Source organism: Bactrocera latifrons, unplaced genomic scaffold, assembly GCF_001853355.1.
Source record: "Bactrocera latifrons isolate USDA-ARS-PBARC rearing strain unplaced genomic scaffold, ASM185335v1 scaffold_172, whole genome shotgun sequence".
NCBI classification, from domain to species: Eukaryota; Metazoa; Arthropoda; class Insecta; order Diptera; family Tephritidae; genus Bactrocera; species Bactrocera latifrons.
Genome location: NW_017535208.1, coordinates 636,888 through 649,843, shown reverse-complemented (window position 1 = coordinate 649,843; position 12,956 = coordinate 636,888). Strand labels below are relative to the sequence as shown.

Below are 12,956 nucleotides of genomic sequence, written 5' to 3'. Positions count from 1 at the left end.
GGAATATCTAATTGGCGCCACGTAGCGAAAAGAAGAAACGACTGGCGCGCTGTTGTTACCTCGGCTATAATCGCGTAAGCGGTGACTACGCCAATCAAGAAGAAGAATATTAGTAGTGTCAAAAATAAAATAATACCGCCAAAAACACTTACATTTAGGGGTCATTAAATGTTTGAATTGTGTGCTATAAAATTATACACTTGAGTGGAGACATACATACATATGTAGATATAATTAAAATATTCAATAAACTGAGCTTAGAAAATAAAATATATTTTAGATATTGTCTTTAAAAAGTCTGGGTTCTAACACGAAGGAGTATGAATACAGTCTTTGGAGAGCTACAAAATCTTTAGAACGATATACAATGCGAAATGTAAAACTGCCTGAGGTTAAGCATTTGCACTCAAAATTTCAACCAAATTCAAATCTTATCTCTGAAGATAAATGTCAAATGTGTTTTCCAATTCTTAAAATTATTGTGTTTAAAATCAAAGAAGAAAACTATGTTAAAGTAGTTTATAATGCAATTTCGACTTTCCTAAACAATGATCTATGTAAGCGGTTATAATGATTCCAAAACCAAACAAACCTGAAGATATTCTCTCATCGTACCATCCTATTAGCTTGCTGGTGACATTTTCCAAAGCATTGGATAAAATACTAATGAGTATATTGTTACCAATTTTTAATGCATACAATATAATATCGGAACATCAGTTTGGATTTAGGAGAAATTATGGAACTCTAGAGCAAAGCCATGGCATAACGGATATAATTATAAATGGATTCCAAAAGAAACTGTATTCTGTGGCAGAATTTCTCGATATATAGTGCAACAGGCATTTGACCGAGTGTGGCATGCAGGCAATATAAAGACAAAAGAATTTGCTTAATTTTTCCTCTTATTAAAACAAAAAAAGGATACATCATCGACACTTTAATATTCAAATGGAAGGAGAAACTTCCAAACTGGTGATCCCGACTCCCGTGGGTCAAACTGTCAAGATATTTTTGTTCAGTAGTGTTTGGCTATTCATCATGAAAAAACTTACGCCTGAACAACGTTTACAAAATTACGAAAATTTACGTTCTTTAAAGAATGTCTTTCGCGCGCTTGTCTCAACTTATGGTCAACATTAGCGACCTACTGTGCGTACTATTCGCAATACCATCACCCATCTTGAAACCCAGCTTTCATTATTGGATAATATTCGGCCAAATAGACCACGTCCGGTGTGAAGAAAATATAGCAGCCGTAGCTGAGAGCTTCGCTCAAGAGCTCTTGAAAAATTCCAAAAAAAAAAAAAAATCCCACGTTTTGCGAGCCAAATTTTGTTCAGCGAAGAAGCCCATTTCTGACTGAAACAAGTAAAATTGCTGTATTTGGACCGGAGAAAATAACTGTCAATGGCGACAGTTGTCGTGCCATAATAATCGTCTATTTAAAGCCTAAAATTTAACAATTTCCCACATATTGCATCCATCAATGGATTTATTGTGAGAACAGATCAGCAGATAATTTCACGTTTTGGGCCAGTCGATTGGCCGCCAAGACTTTTTCCTGTGTGGATATACAGCACAAGCTGATCTGATGGCTTCGGATTACTTTGCACTTCATTATATTTTGTTTAAGTAACCGTTGATAGACTATTCTAAATATATAAACTAATGTACTATATACAGTCGTTAAAAGATCAGCGTTACGGTACTCTCACGACAGCAAATTAGGTTAGTAGAACTAAATAAATACTGCTAAAAGCATAACCAAACATGTTATCGTGAGTAGACAGATCGCTTATTTGATCATCGCGAAGGTTGACTTTCAACACACTCACACCGGTTTCATGAGTACATGCACACTATTTAGTATGTATGTATATACATATATCATTGCAAAATTCAAGCCTAAATTTGTGAGTTACTAAAACCTAAGTATATACCATACATACGTACATACATACATATTTATGTGTCAAAAAAAATTGATTGTTTTAACTGAGTCAACAAATAGACGAATGCAAAACAAACGTGAAAGCTGTCACTATTGTTTTAACTGAGTCAACAAATAGACGAATGCAAAACAAACGTGAAAGCTGTCACTAAGCCTCCTGCCTTATTGAAACAATTCGAGCGAAAGCCTAAAGTATGGAAATATGGTAAGGCTACGATTACAAACTTTGATAAAATGTCTTTGTTCCTATGGTACATGAGGTGCTGAAGAAAAATCTGACCATAAAGTAAATGGCGCCCTCAATTTCTTAAATCGCTATATTTATGTACAAACGTATTCACATATATATACTTTACTGTTGATACATAATTTCTTACAAAATTCCTGATTTGGTTGTGTAAATTTATATTATTAATGCGCTGGCTTGCTTTCTTTTCATGTTTCATTGTTAGAAAAAAATACCCACGCAATTACAATTTCGCTGTATGATATTGTGAAGCATCAAACTAGTCAGGAATAATACTAGTCACATATAAAACATTGTGAATGACATTAAGATAGACATAAAAACATCGGAAGTACATATAGCAATTATAACACTATTTTTATTGTAATTTTATTCCATAATCGAAATAGCAATTTTTATTTTTTCCACTGACGTGAGATTGTAATATAGTTCTGTCAAAAATATTACAATTGACATCTCTTAAAACATCAGCACAAGGACAGCAAAATTGGTAGATGAAGATGTCAATACACTGTCTAGTTGAACTTATGCATGTACATATGTATGTATGTTCCAACAATACGAAAGAAATTGTATAACCCGTAAACTGTTTGTGTAATGGTATTCTAGTCATTCTATGTACTACATATATTCGAAATTCAGATCGATGAGGAATCAGAAATTTCAGATAATTGGTAACTCTTTAATTCAAAGTGATAAAGTATATTTAAAACTCAATAAAACTGAAATAAAAAGTATTTAAAATAAACTAAAAAGAGAATATTGTGGAAAGAAGACTCCTAAAGGTAGTGCCGCCTTTTTTTTTAATGAACTAGTCCCCACCAATCGTAATCACCATGTGTGCGACTATTTCCAGACTCAAAAACTGATACATTAAAAAAAGATTTCACTCAAATGAGAAAGTCAAGCTGGAAATAAGTGCATATTTAGGAAGCCATAAAGCTACACAATATCAAGCCGGTATCGGAATGTGGGAGAATCGTTACAACAAATAGTTTGGAGATTATGTTGAAGAATAAGGTCATATGTTAATTCAAACCCCGTCTTTTTTTTTAATTGTTCATCATCATTTTGGGATTTTGGGATGGCATTTAGCTGCTCCAGTGAATTTGATATACATACATATCTCTTCGTTCGACTGAAAACGGATTCCACGGAGCGATGATTTAAGTTTTGGGAAACAAAAAAAAATCACGGGGAGACAAATCTGGTGAATACGGTGGTTTATCGATGGTATTCATTGCGTGTTTGGCTTTAAATTAGGTTACAATCATACCCTTTTTGAAAAAATTCAACTTCATCGGTACGAGTCAGGCAAGAACTAGTTTCATACCCAAAATATTCACCTAAATCGTTCGAACGGACTCGCGAGAGGTGTCGAGCTCTTTTGCATCTCCCTTAAACTTGCCTAATGATTTTCAAGTACGATATCCTCTTCAGCACTTTTTTAATATTTTCATCAGTTGAATAGGTCGAAAGTCCTGAAGAACAGCGCAAGTTTTCAACGATTTCTCGACCGGTTTTGAAGACTTTGTTCCACTCGTAGGCTGTTGTTTTTGATAAAACTGATGCCACGTAAGCCTGTAATACGCACCGAAAATCCACACGAAATTTGGATAGAAATACAAAATTGAAAACAAATTCTTTGTTCCATATTTTTATCCATTGTAAAAGTCGCCACATTCCTACAGAGGTGTACCGACTTCAGTAGCTCGCTATAGTAAATACATTCTTTCTAAATATCATTTACCCAGAATTTTTAATTAAAATTTCCGTGTGCTGCTTTGTCCCAATGTATATTGGTCGTATATTTTTATATGTCTGTCTGTCTGGATATACGCGATTTAGTCACTTAGATTTTGATATGGCGATCTGAAATTTTGCAAGCGTTCTTTTTCCCAAGAAGCTGTTAGTTTGTAGGAACCACCGATAACAGCCACTAAGCTATCCTACAAAGTGAACGATAAAAATTAAGTTCTCGTACAAAAACGTGATATCTTCACGAAATTTGGCATGTTCAAAGCAACAATCTCAAGTTCTTCTATGGAAACGTTTTTACTTGTGAAAAGTATTATAGCTTCGCGGCAACCGTAGTTTGGTTGGTTTTTCTTGATTTTTTTTATTTTTATTGAGCTGTCTACTGAATTTATTTCCTTTCACAAAATTAACTAGATTACAATTTTAAAACCCCTTGGTTTGAGTTAAATAAAATTTTAAAATAATATATAAAAATTACCATCTATAGATAATAATTAATAACGAATGCAAATGTTAACTGTAATTATATTCATCAAAAATCAAACAAAAATTTAAAGAAAACCTTGAAAATTAATAAGCAACTTTAAATGAACTGACGGCGTCCTTTCTTAATATTTGTTTTGAAGAATGAATACTTTTAAATTTATCTCAGCGCAAAGTGTATTGGCATCTGTCGATGGTTCACGCTTTTTATTATAAAGCAGCGTTGTACATTAAGTTTAAGGGTAACGCATATTTGCGAACTTGAAATCTCGTAAACTCAAACGATCACAACAGAATTGGAGAATAAAAAATGAACACAAAACAAAAATTGTGAAGTTTAGCAAATCGAAATTGAGTCATACAATTAGACTGCATGCATACATGTGTGTACATTTTTACTACCGACTACAAACATGCAAATGTACATAGACTTAGTACATACATAAGTATATAACATTTTAATTTAATTGTTACAGGTAAGAAATAACTTTAAAGTTGGACGAGTCGTTAAAGAGAACAAGTGAAATCTAACAAACCCACTGGAAACCAAGTCGGCATTTGAACTAAAAGGGAAAAGAAAAATGCAAAATGGGTAGGAACAAGTAAAAGTTAAGTTGCAAATAACAGAAAGCGAATAAGGAGAAAGGGCGGCATCGTCAAGACAAAACAAATTCGCACAAACAATTTATTGATTCATCACCTGATAAGATAACTGGTTTTTATCTTTGAATTAGCAAACAAGTTATAAAAATAATAAAGCGTGTTAAGTACACAACATTACAGTTTATGCATTTATATGAACATAAATATGCACACATTGTAAGTAGAAATAATCGCACCTACTTTCTCCAACCCTTTGCCGGGGCGCTCTTGATAATATCCGACAAGTGGAGCATGCCAAGTTTTAAGTACCAACCCAAAGGCTTGTGAATATTTGTAAAAAGCATTTAATGTCAGAATAAGTATCAGCGGTACTTCCTTTTGAACTTTTTAAATTTTTTCATTTTAACACTTTTTGGTTTAAAAAGTCTCTCAAATTGATAGTGAATTTAAATGAAGTCAAATTAAAAATCGAAAACTGTTTCAAAAACATAAATATAACTGTTTATTCAGTTCAAGGTTAAATCTTTGGCACCCAGCAAAAAAGAAACAGCAACCTCGAGTCTTAATAACAACAGAGTAAATACGAAATCGTTGTGATAAGCACGTGCAGCCGGCTATTCACAGAACGGAAATAATAATGGGTAAGTCAAGTTGCAAAAGTTATGTGGAATCCAATGAACAGAAAACGAAAGCCTTATTCTATATGCATAAATACATATACATTTGTAAATCTATATACATAGATACATAACTACATATGTATGTATGAATATCAAAGCGAAGTTTCAGATTCGCATGCATTTACATATACGACTAATATCTCTGTACGTAACATCAATTGAAGCACCAATTTCCAACCCCGTTCGAAATGATTGAAAACTTCAAATTGCCAACTATTCCAACGTTTAAGTAGGGATTTTAATGTGGCACTGAGCATTCATTGATGATGACGGCGGATAAATGATATTTAGAAATCGTATATAATTGAACACTTCCTATACATGTACATATGTAGGTACATAAGTGTGTGTATATGCATATGTATATAAAACAAACAAAGTGGCATATGTTACGTATGATATATTAATATGTTTATATGTATGTTACTTACCCACAATTCCAGCAAAAACACCATATGATGACTTCGTCACGGCGCGTTGTGGTTTGGCTTGTATAGTTTCCTCGATGCCGGCGCTGTGATTTTTGAGCTGTAGTTTAGATTGTAAGTGCGGCTACCGTTGAAGCTGTTGCTGCTAGAGATAATATTATTGATGCGCACGTTGTTGCACAAAAAAAAATCCAATGCAATGTACCACAAAAGTGTAGGAAAAAATTTAAATGTCAGGGGGTCTCTAAGTTTGTGTGGCAGTTGCTGCTGGTACTGCTGATGTTGTGATGGCGGTTTTTGCTGTTTATAGTATACTTTGTGCTGGCTGACTTTGGTGCCGTTTTGTTTCAATTGGTTAATGTGCTGTGTGACGAACGAATGTGTGTGTAGATATTTCGTTTGATTTGATAGACGAATCGTGGTTTGTTCATTGTTTTTTATTAGATTGGTCCGTTACATTATGTACATATCCTTATCTGCATATGTATGTACATATATGAGCAAGTGTAAAAATTTATGTCTGGTTTTAAACTATTTTATTAATATTTTAAACGAAATTTAATTATTTATAGATTTTTACACGTAAGTATTTCTTCTAAATTTAATTTTAAATAATTTGCCTATTATTTCACAATTTTGCAATCAAAAAACTGTAACATAGCAGTGAAATTTTGTCGGCTCAAGGAACAAAACCTTTGTCGCATTCACAATTGATGCGGAACTTTTTCATAAAATTACACAATTAGCAACATCTTTATGACCCGATTATAGATTATAAATAAAGACAAAGGCACAACGTGCCAAAGTGTCTTATAAACTGTGCTTCTACTATCAAGGACAAGGACACGTTGGAAGACAGCTGCTAGCACAAATGCCTACTATTTATTACTTCAAAGCAGCTGCTCTCACATACATATTTACCTAATAATACAATAGAACTAACAGGATTGTTGTTATTCCAGTTTCCCAATCTTACACACATAGATGTGGTTATATATGTATATTTATGTCCATAACTACATGTAAGAACATAGAATATCCAGAATTACAGGTATCAGACTAATTTACAATTAATTTACATGAATATTTTCGAAATAAAAAATATATCAAATTAAGCTGCGATTGTGTGTCATACAATAATATGCATATTATAAAAGTTATTTATCTATTTCTTTAACTATTACTTTGTAAGCAAACATTTACTTTCTAATTTTCTGTATTGTGCAGCCCGTGAATTTGCAGCAGCTGTATTTCACACACGTATACACTCGCACATTCACCCATGGGCGAAAAATCAATTAAATCTTTAGCTTTTGCGGAAGTCATGAACTTCCTTGCGACTTCACTCTTTCTTCACTTTATTAATACATTTTCTCTGTTGATTCTTTATCATCTTTATTAACTTATAAATAATGCAGCTCATCACTAACCATACATTTTTTTATTCACTTTTGCACAACACAAATTCGATATCAAGCTATTGTTAAAAAGACCGAAAATTAATCCCAACGTACAATTAACAAAAACGTGCCATTAGTGCGAATCAGTTACATCCGAACTCGATTTTAGATCGAACAGAAATGCAACGCCGAACAGAACTGATATTAAAATTGCTAAACACTGAAAAGCGTAGGTGAAAAAGGAACATTGCCACTACAGATTTCAGGGTTGCATGTCATTTCATTAAAACATAACATTAAGAAATTTATACTTATAAAAGGAAGTAGTTGTATGGAAGTTTTCTATTTAAATGTTTTGAAAAAAAAATATGCTCTCTAAAAATAAAAATATATGTGAAAAGAAAAAGTTATGTTGTCCATGCAACTCTGTAATCACAAGCAGGGATGTTACTTTATTTTCCTGTGTCAACTACAAGTCAGTTTCCGTTTTGAAAGAAACAATTTTTACATACATACATATATTTTATTTTAATTTCTGTAATTATATAAAAATAAATTAATGATGTACTTTTATAATAATGCATATTATACAAGTGTTAATAAGCACACAGGGAGTTTATAATACTATGCTAATATATTTGTTGTGGTTCGGTACAAATAATGTATTTATATATTGCTAGTGTATAAACAGTTCTTCTAGAAAAGTGTTTCACCTACTCAGCAAGAAACGGTCGTAATAAAATACCACTAGAAATTTAATATCCCTCTTTAATTTCCATTTGAAACCAGATGTTTCAATAATAACGTGTTGGAGGAAAAGTCACAAATCCGGAAATTCTCTTAATATCGATAACTCATTCCGCTCATAATAAGCACACAAATGATGCAAACAATATGGATATTAAGCTTTGCAATAGTTGCATACTAAATTTATATTTCTCTCCAACAGAAGTTTTCACACCTGCTCAAAATGTACATATACATACATATATGTACAAAGAAAGATAAACACAAACTGTAGAGATATACAGGTAAATTTATTGCAATTAATAATGCATATTTAGCATATACCTAACATAAATCATAATGTATGGATTGTATTCAGTAGATATGAGAACTGCAAAAAGCCCCATCTGATCACCGCTCTTCTGAACTTTTGACAATAAAAACCAATTGGTATTACTTAATGGAAATCTAATAACAGCGTACTGAAATGTTTAGGTTAAATAGAGGCGATGGTAATCATTTGCACCAAAAGCACAATTGCATTTAGGACATTTCCGCTGTCTAGTTTCGTAGCGAGTACGTAAACAGTCATAGCAGAAAACATGGAAACATTTCGATAAAACGGCATCTTTGCGTTTAACCTTACATGAAGGACAGGTGAGAGTCTCTTTATATTCGCGAATCTCTTCTAATACTACTTCATCAATAGTACTGCCAGCCATTTCAATCTTTTTCATGCGTTCAGCCTTGCGCTTAAACTGCGCTAGTTCTTCCTGTAAGCGCTTTGTTTTGTAAGCCTCCGCCTCAAGCGAACTAGTTTTTTCCGCAACAACTTGTTGCGCTTCCTTCATCTGAGAGTGATACTTTTCTAAATGCAACTTTAAATCTGCTGCTGACTGTGCGGACTCAATGGCTTTGCGTTTGTGCATTTCCATTGCTTGTTGACGCAACATCAACTCTTTCTCTATAGTGGCTACGGTAGCTTGAAGGCTACGCTCCTTCTCTTCTAACTTTCGCAATACAATATGCATTGCTTCAATTTGAGTATCTCGTGTGGTCATTTGATCTACTAATATTTGTTTTTCCTCTCGTAATAAATTATGCATCTGGTTTGCTTTAATGCGCTCCGACATAAGCTTAAAGTTTGCATCATCCTTTTCACGGAGTTGCTGTATTAGTCGAGAGTTTTGTTCCTGCATGTCTTCAAATGCCTGACCTGTTACTTCCATTTCATTTAGTAGAGCTTCCTCTTCATGTGACCCAACAAATGGGCGAGCATAATTTGCACCACCCGGCCCACCCCATGCATTCTCCACTGGCTTTTGACTGGCAACTTGTTTCTGCAGTTCATACTTCTGCTCCTCAAGTTGCTTAATCTTGCGTAATGCTTCTTCATCTGCCAACTTTTTACGCTCTTCTCTTTTACTTTCCTGTATTTTCTTTAATTGTTGACGCAATTCCTCTATTTCTGACCGAAGTTTCTTCTCGGTTGCCATAAGCTGCACTTTGTCACGTTGATCCTTTGAAACGCCTTTATACATATCAAGAAGAAGCTTCATTTCCTTTTGATCATTTAATGCTTTTCTGCAAATAAAGGTGTTATTTATAATGTGAACTCTTAATTGCAGAATAGGCTCACAAGCTTATATTTTAATTTTATTTCAACGACTATTGTCAAAAGACTTACTTGAGCTGTGCCTTTAAATCCCGCACAATTTCGGATTCAACTACTTTTATATCCTTGGCCTTTGGCACATCTTTTGCGTCCTTTTCAACCTTGACGGTAGCTGTGCATGGCGTTCCAGCAACTGTTGCTCCGCTTGTTGCATTATTGTTGGTACTACCTGCAGCCTGAGCATCTTTCTTCTCCCCAACAACTGCAGTGGGCCCTGTCGAATTTTTTTCTTGCTTTATTCCATCTTTTTGCTCTTTCATCTCGTCATCGCCATCATCCCCTGGAATATATTGATTAATGTTTCTGCATTTGATCAAAAATATTAGCTAACCTTTGATGTTGGCACTGGCTTCATCTTTGACGGTTGCTGATGATTCGTTACAGCTAGTACCAGTTGTTCCTGCGCCACCAGCGGCATTCTCCTCTTTCACAGTATTTCCCCCCTCTAGTTTAACCTCCTCTGTTGCGGGCGGTGGCTGCTTTGTACCCTCCAGCTTCGCCAAAGTATCCTCTATTTCTTTTCGAAGCTAAAATATATAATATATATAAAAATATTAGCATATACATAATCATTTTCAAATGTCGGATTATTACTTTATTCATTTTTTCCAAGCAATTTCCAAAAACAATAAATTGTATGGAATTCATACAATGCCCACCTTTACATTATCTGCCGAAGCATCCTTATATTTACGCTTATATCGCTGACCTTCTCCTTTTAGCTGCAAATTATGGTTTTGTAAGGAAGTAATTAAATGTCGCATTTCCCTATTTATTGGTGCTGTTTGCTCGTTAGCAGCCATATTTTGCTCAAATTCAATGCGCAACGTTTCATATTCTTTCCTAATCTGAGCCAACACGTCCTCCATTTGAATCATTTCACTCCGTACCTTCTTTTGTGCAATCAATTCTTCACTTTCCATAACTTCAATCTGACGTAAATGTTGGTTCTTACTTGTCTGCAACTGATTCCGTGTTTCATCCAACATTGTTTTTATTTGCATGGATTCATTATATAGAACCGAGAACTGTGACTGCAAGCATTTGTATTCTGTCGTTTCAACAATTACCGACTCAGGCAACTGACGAATCTATTGAGATTAGAAAAAGAAAATTTTGATTTTCTTATGATGTAACATACATATCTATTTATACAAAATACTTACATCCATTTTTAATTTTTCCACTTCCTTTAACGTCTCCCTATGTGTAGCATGCAATTTATCCAACTCCTGCAGACGATTGTTCGCCAGTTCACGATACTCTTCTAAATCCTTTTGCAAGTCTTCGTAATGTTGGCTGTTTACATTTGCAGTGGCTGTTCCTTTACCAGAAGATGAGCTTTTATTAGGATCACCATGCATTTGATGGTAGGCTTTCAACTTCTCTATGGCTTCTGCCAAATGATTTTCTAACTTATCGTTGCGACAGTGCACTTTTTCCAAATCATATTGTAACTCATCTATCTGATTTTTTAGCTCTGCATTTTCGGTCTCTTTAGCAGTCAAAGCATCTTGACATTCTTTCATTTTTAATGAAATTGTATGAAATTTTTCATGCAACGAAGTGTTTAAGCTTTGCAAATTTCGGTTTTCGGTCATAATTTCAATGTGCGTTTGCTTTAGAGTCTCATCGATATTTGGCAAAATATTATTGGTAACATTATCTGTCCCATCTTCACCTTCCGCATTCGCATTAGCATTACTACCACTCGCAACGCCATTTCCTTCTTTCAGAGCTATTGTTATCTTTTCATTACGTTGCATGATACGATCAATCACTTGCACTATCTTTGCTACCGCCCTCTTTGAAACTTGAACACGATTAGCAAGTTTATCGTCAAGCTCCTCTTTATCCCACGTGGATAATTGTATGAGAAAAGATGTGGTAACTTCATTCTCATTGCGATTTTCAGACTCATCAGCCGTTTCAGCGTCGAAACGTTGCAAGAGCACGCGTATATCTTCATTTAACTGATTCCAATATCGATTTACGACATTTAATACAGCATCGTCTTGCATTTGACGCTTTTCCAATTGTTCAATACGATGCCTCAACTCTGCTTCGGTTCGCATCCGTTGTTCAATACGCTGTGCTAATTTTTTATTTTGAAACTCAAGGACTTTAATATCCATTTCTTCCAGTGTCGACACAGGCCCAATGAGGTGCGGTTCAAAATGAACTTTCTTAATTGGTGGCTGCCCGAGATTTGTGGCAGCCGCGGTGCTACCGCCACCACCAGACTCCTCTGCGCTGCGTTTCGACATTTTACAGCAATATCTAAATTATTAGAAAACTTTTGTAGAATGAAGCAATTAAGTAAAATAACAAGCAACAGAGTGCCGGGTCTTATAATCAATAGTGATCTTTCAGATTCTTGCATGTTTTCCTTTAATATTCCAACCTATATAGCTTTATTATATTAAATTAACAACATTCAAACTACAACTTACCCTTTTTAACAAATTATATATAAAAGTTTCCGCAAGCAAAGTGAAAATGACCTAAAAAAAATTGTAAGCATTTCTATTGTGTCTGAATACAAAACTTGATAAAACAGAGCTTCGCGGAATAGGTGAAATAGAAACACAGCGTGTTAAACTCGCCTTAAAAGTAAATATCAGCAAAAAATCTGTCTATCTATAATTTAAAACCAAATACAATCCCTATATTAAATTAAACACAATATCTATGATCTTAATGTAGAATTTAAAAAACTTTTACGTGATTGAGGCTTTACTTTTAAAGCATTGAAATGTATGGAAATACAAAATATTCCTGTGTTGCAGAAGAAAACAAATATTTAAAATGTTACGGAAGTGGAAAAGCAATGTATGTATGCGCATTAATTTGATCAGAAGGATGTGTGTGAGCAAATCAATTTCATTTCATTCATGTTTCCTATACTTAAAATAGTAAGTTACAGAAATTAAAAATTTGAATTTAAAATTAAGATAAATAGATTCTTTATCCAATAACCAAAAAGAAATTTAAATAAAATG

At 34.0% G+C, this 12,956-nt stretch overlaps 2 protein-coding genes across 9 annotated transcripts in view; both read right to left on the bottom strand.

Annotated features, from left to right (window-relative positions):
- Nucleotides 1-7,734, bottom strand: part of LOC108966993 — a 47,178-nt gene extending 39,444 nt beyond the window's left edge. For 4 of the 8 annotated variants that reach the window (XM_018930183.1, XM_018930178.1, XM_018930184.1 and 1 more), the window contains exons 1-2: nt 7,584-7,734; nt 6,157-6,684 (exon numbers count right to left, since the gene is read on the bottom strand). The gene's annotated coding sequence lies outside the window, so the exon portion shown is untranslated. The other 4 variants (XM_018930181.1, XM_018930180.1, XM_018930182.1 and 1 more) reach the window with 4 other exon arrangements.
- An 837-nt stretch (nt 7,735-8,571) lies between these two features.
- LOC108966995 (E3 ubiquitin-protein ligase Bre1) lies at nt 8,572-12,448 on the bottom strand. The gene is made up of 6 exons (XM_018930186.1): nt 12,408-12,448; nt 11,121-12,234; nt 10,614-11,045; nt 10,286-10,481; nt 9,967-10,234; nt 8,572-9,863 (listed from the first exon to the last, which is right to left on the bottom strand). Exons 2-6 carry the CDS (start codon nt 12,219-12,221, stop codon nt 8,771-8,773), a joined length of 3,090 nt encoding a protein of 1,029 aa, XP_018785731.1. The 5' UTR covers nt 12,222-12,234; nt 12,408-12,448; the 3' UTR covers nt 8,572-8,770.
- Between the last annotated feature and the right edge of the window lie 508 nt (nt 12,449-12,956).

What these genes read in the sequence shown, in the direction of transcription:
- LOC108966995 (XM_018930186.1), bottom strand. Translation starts at nt 12,221, where the DNA reads ATGTCGAAACGCAGCGCAGAGGAGTCTGGTGGTGGCGGTAGCACCGCG. An exon ending in TGGAAAAATTAAAAATGGAT is followed by an intron (nt 11,046 to 11,120) that starts GTAAGTATTTTG and finishes TAATCTCAATAG; the next exon opens with ATTCGTCAGTTGCCTGAGTC. An exon ending in CTTCGGCAGATAATGTAAAG is followed by an intron (nt 10,482 to 10,613) that starts GTGGGCATTGTA and finishes TATATATTTTAG; the next exon opens with CTTCGAAAAGAAATAGAGGA.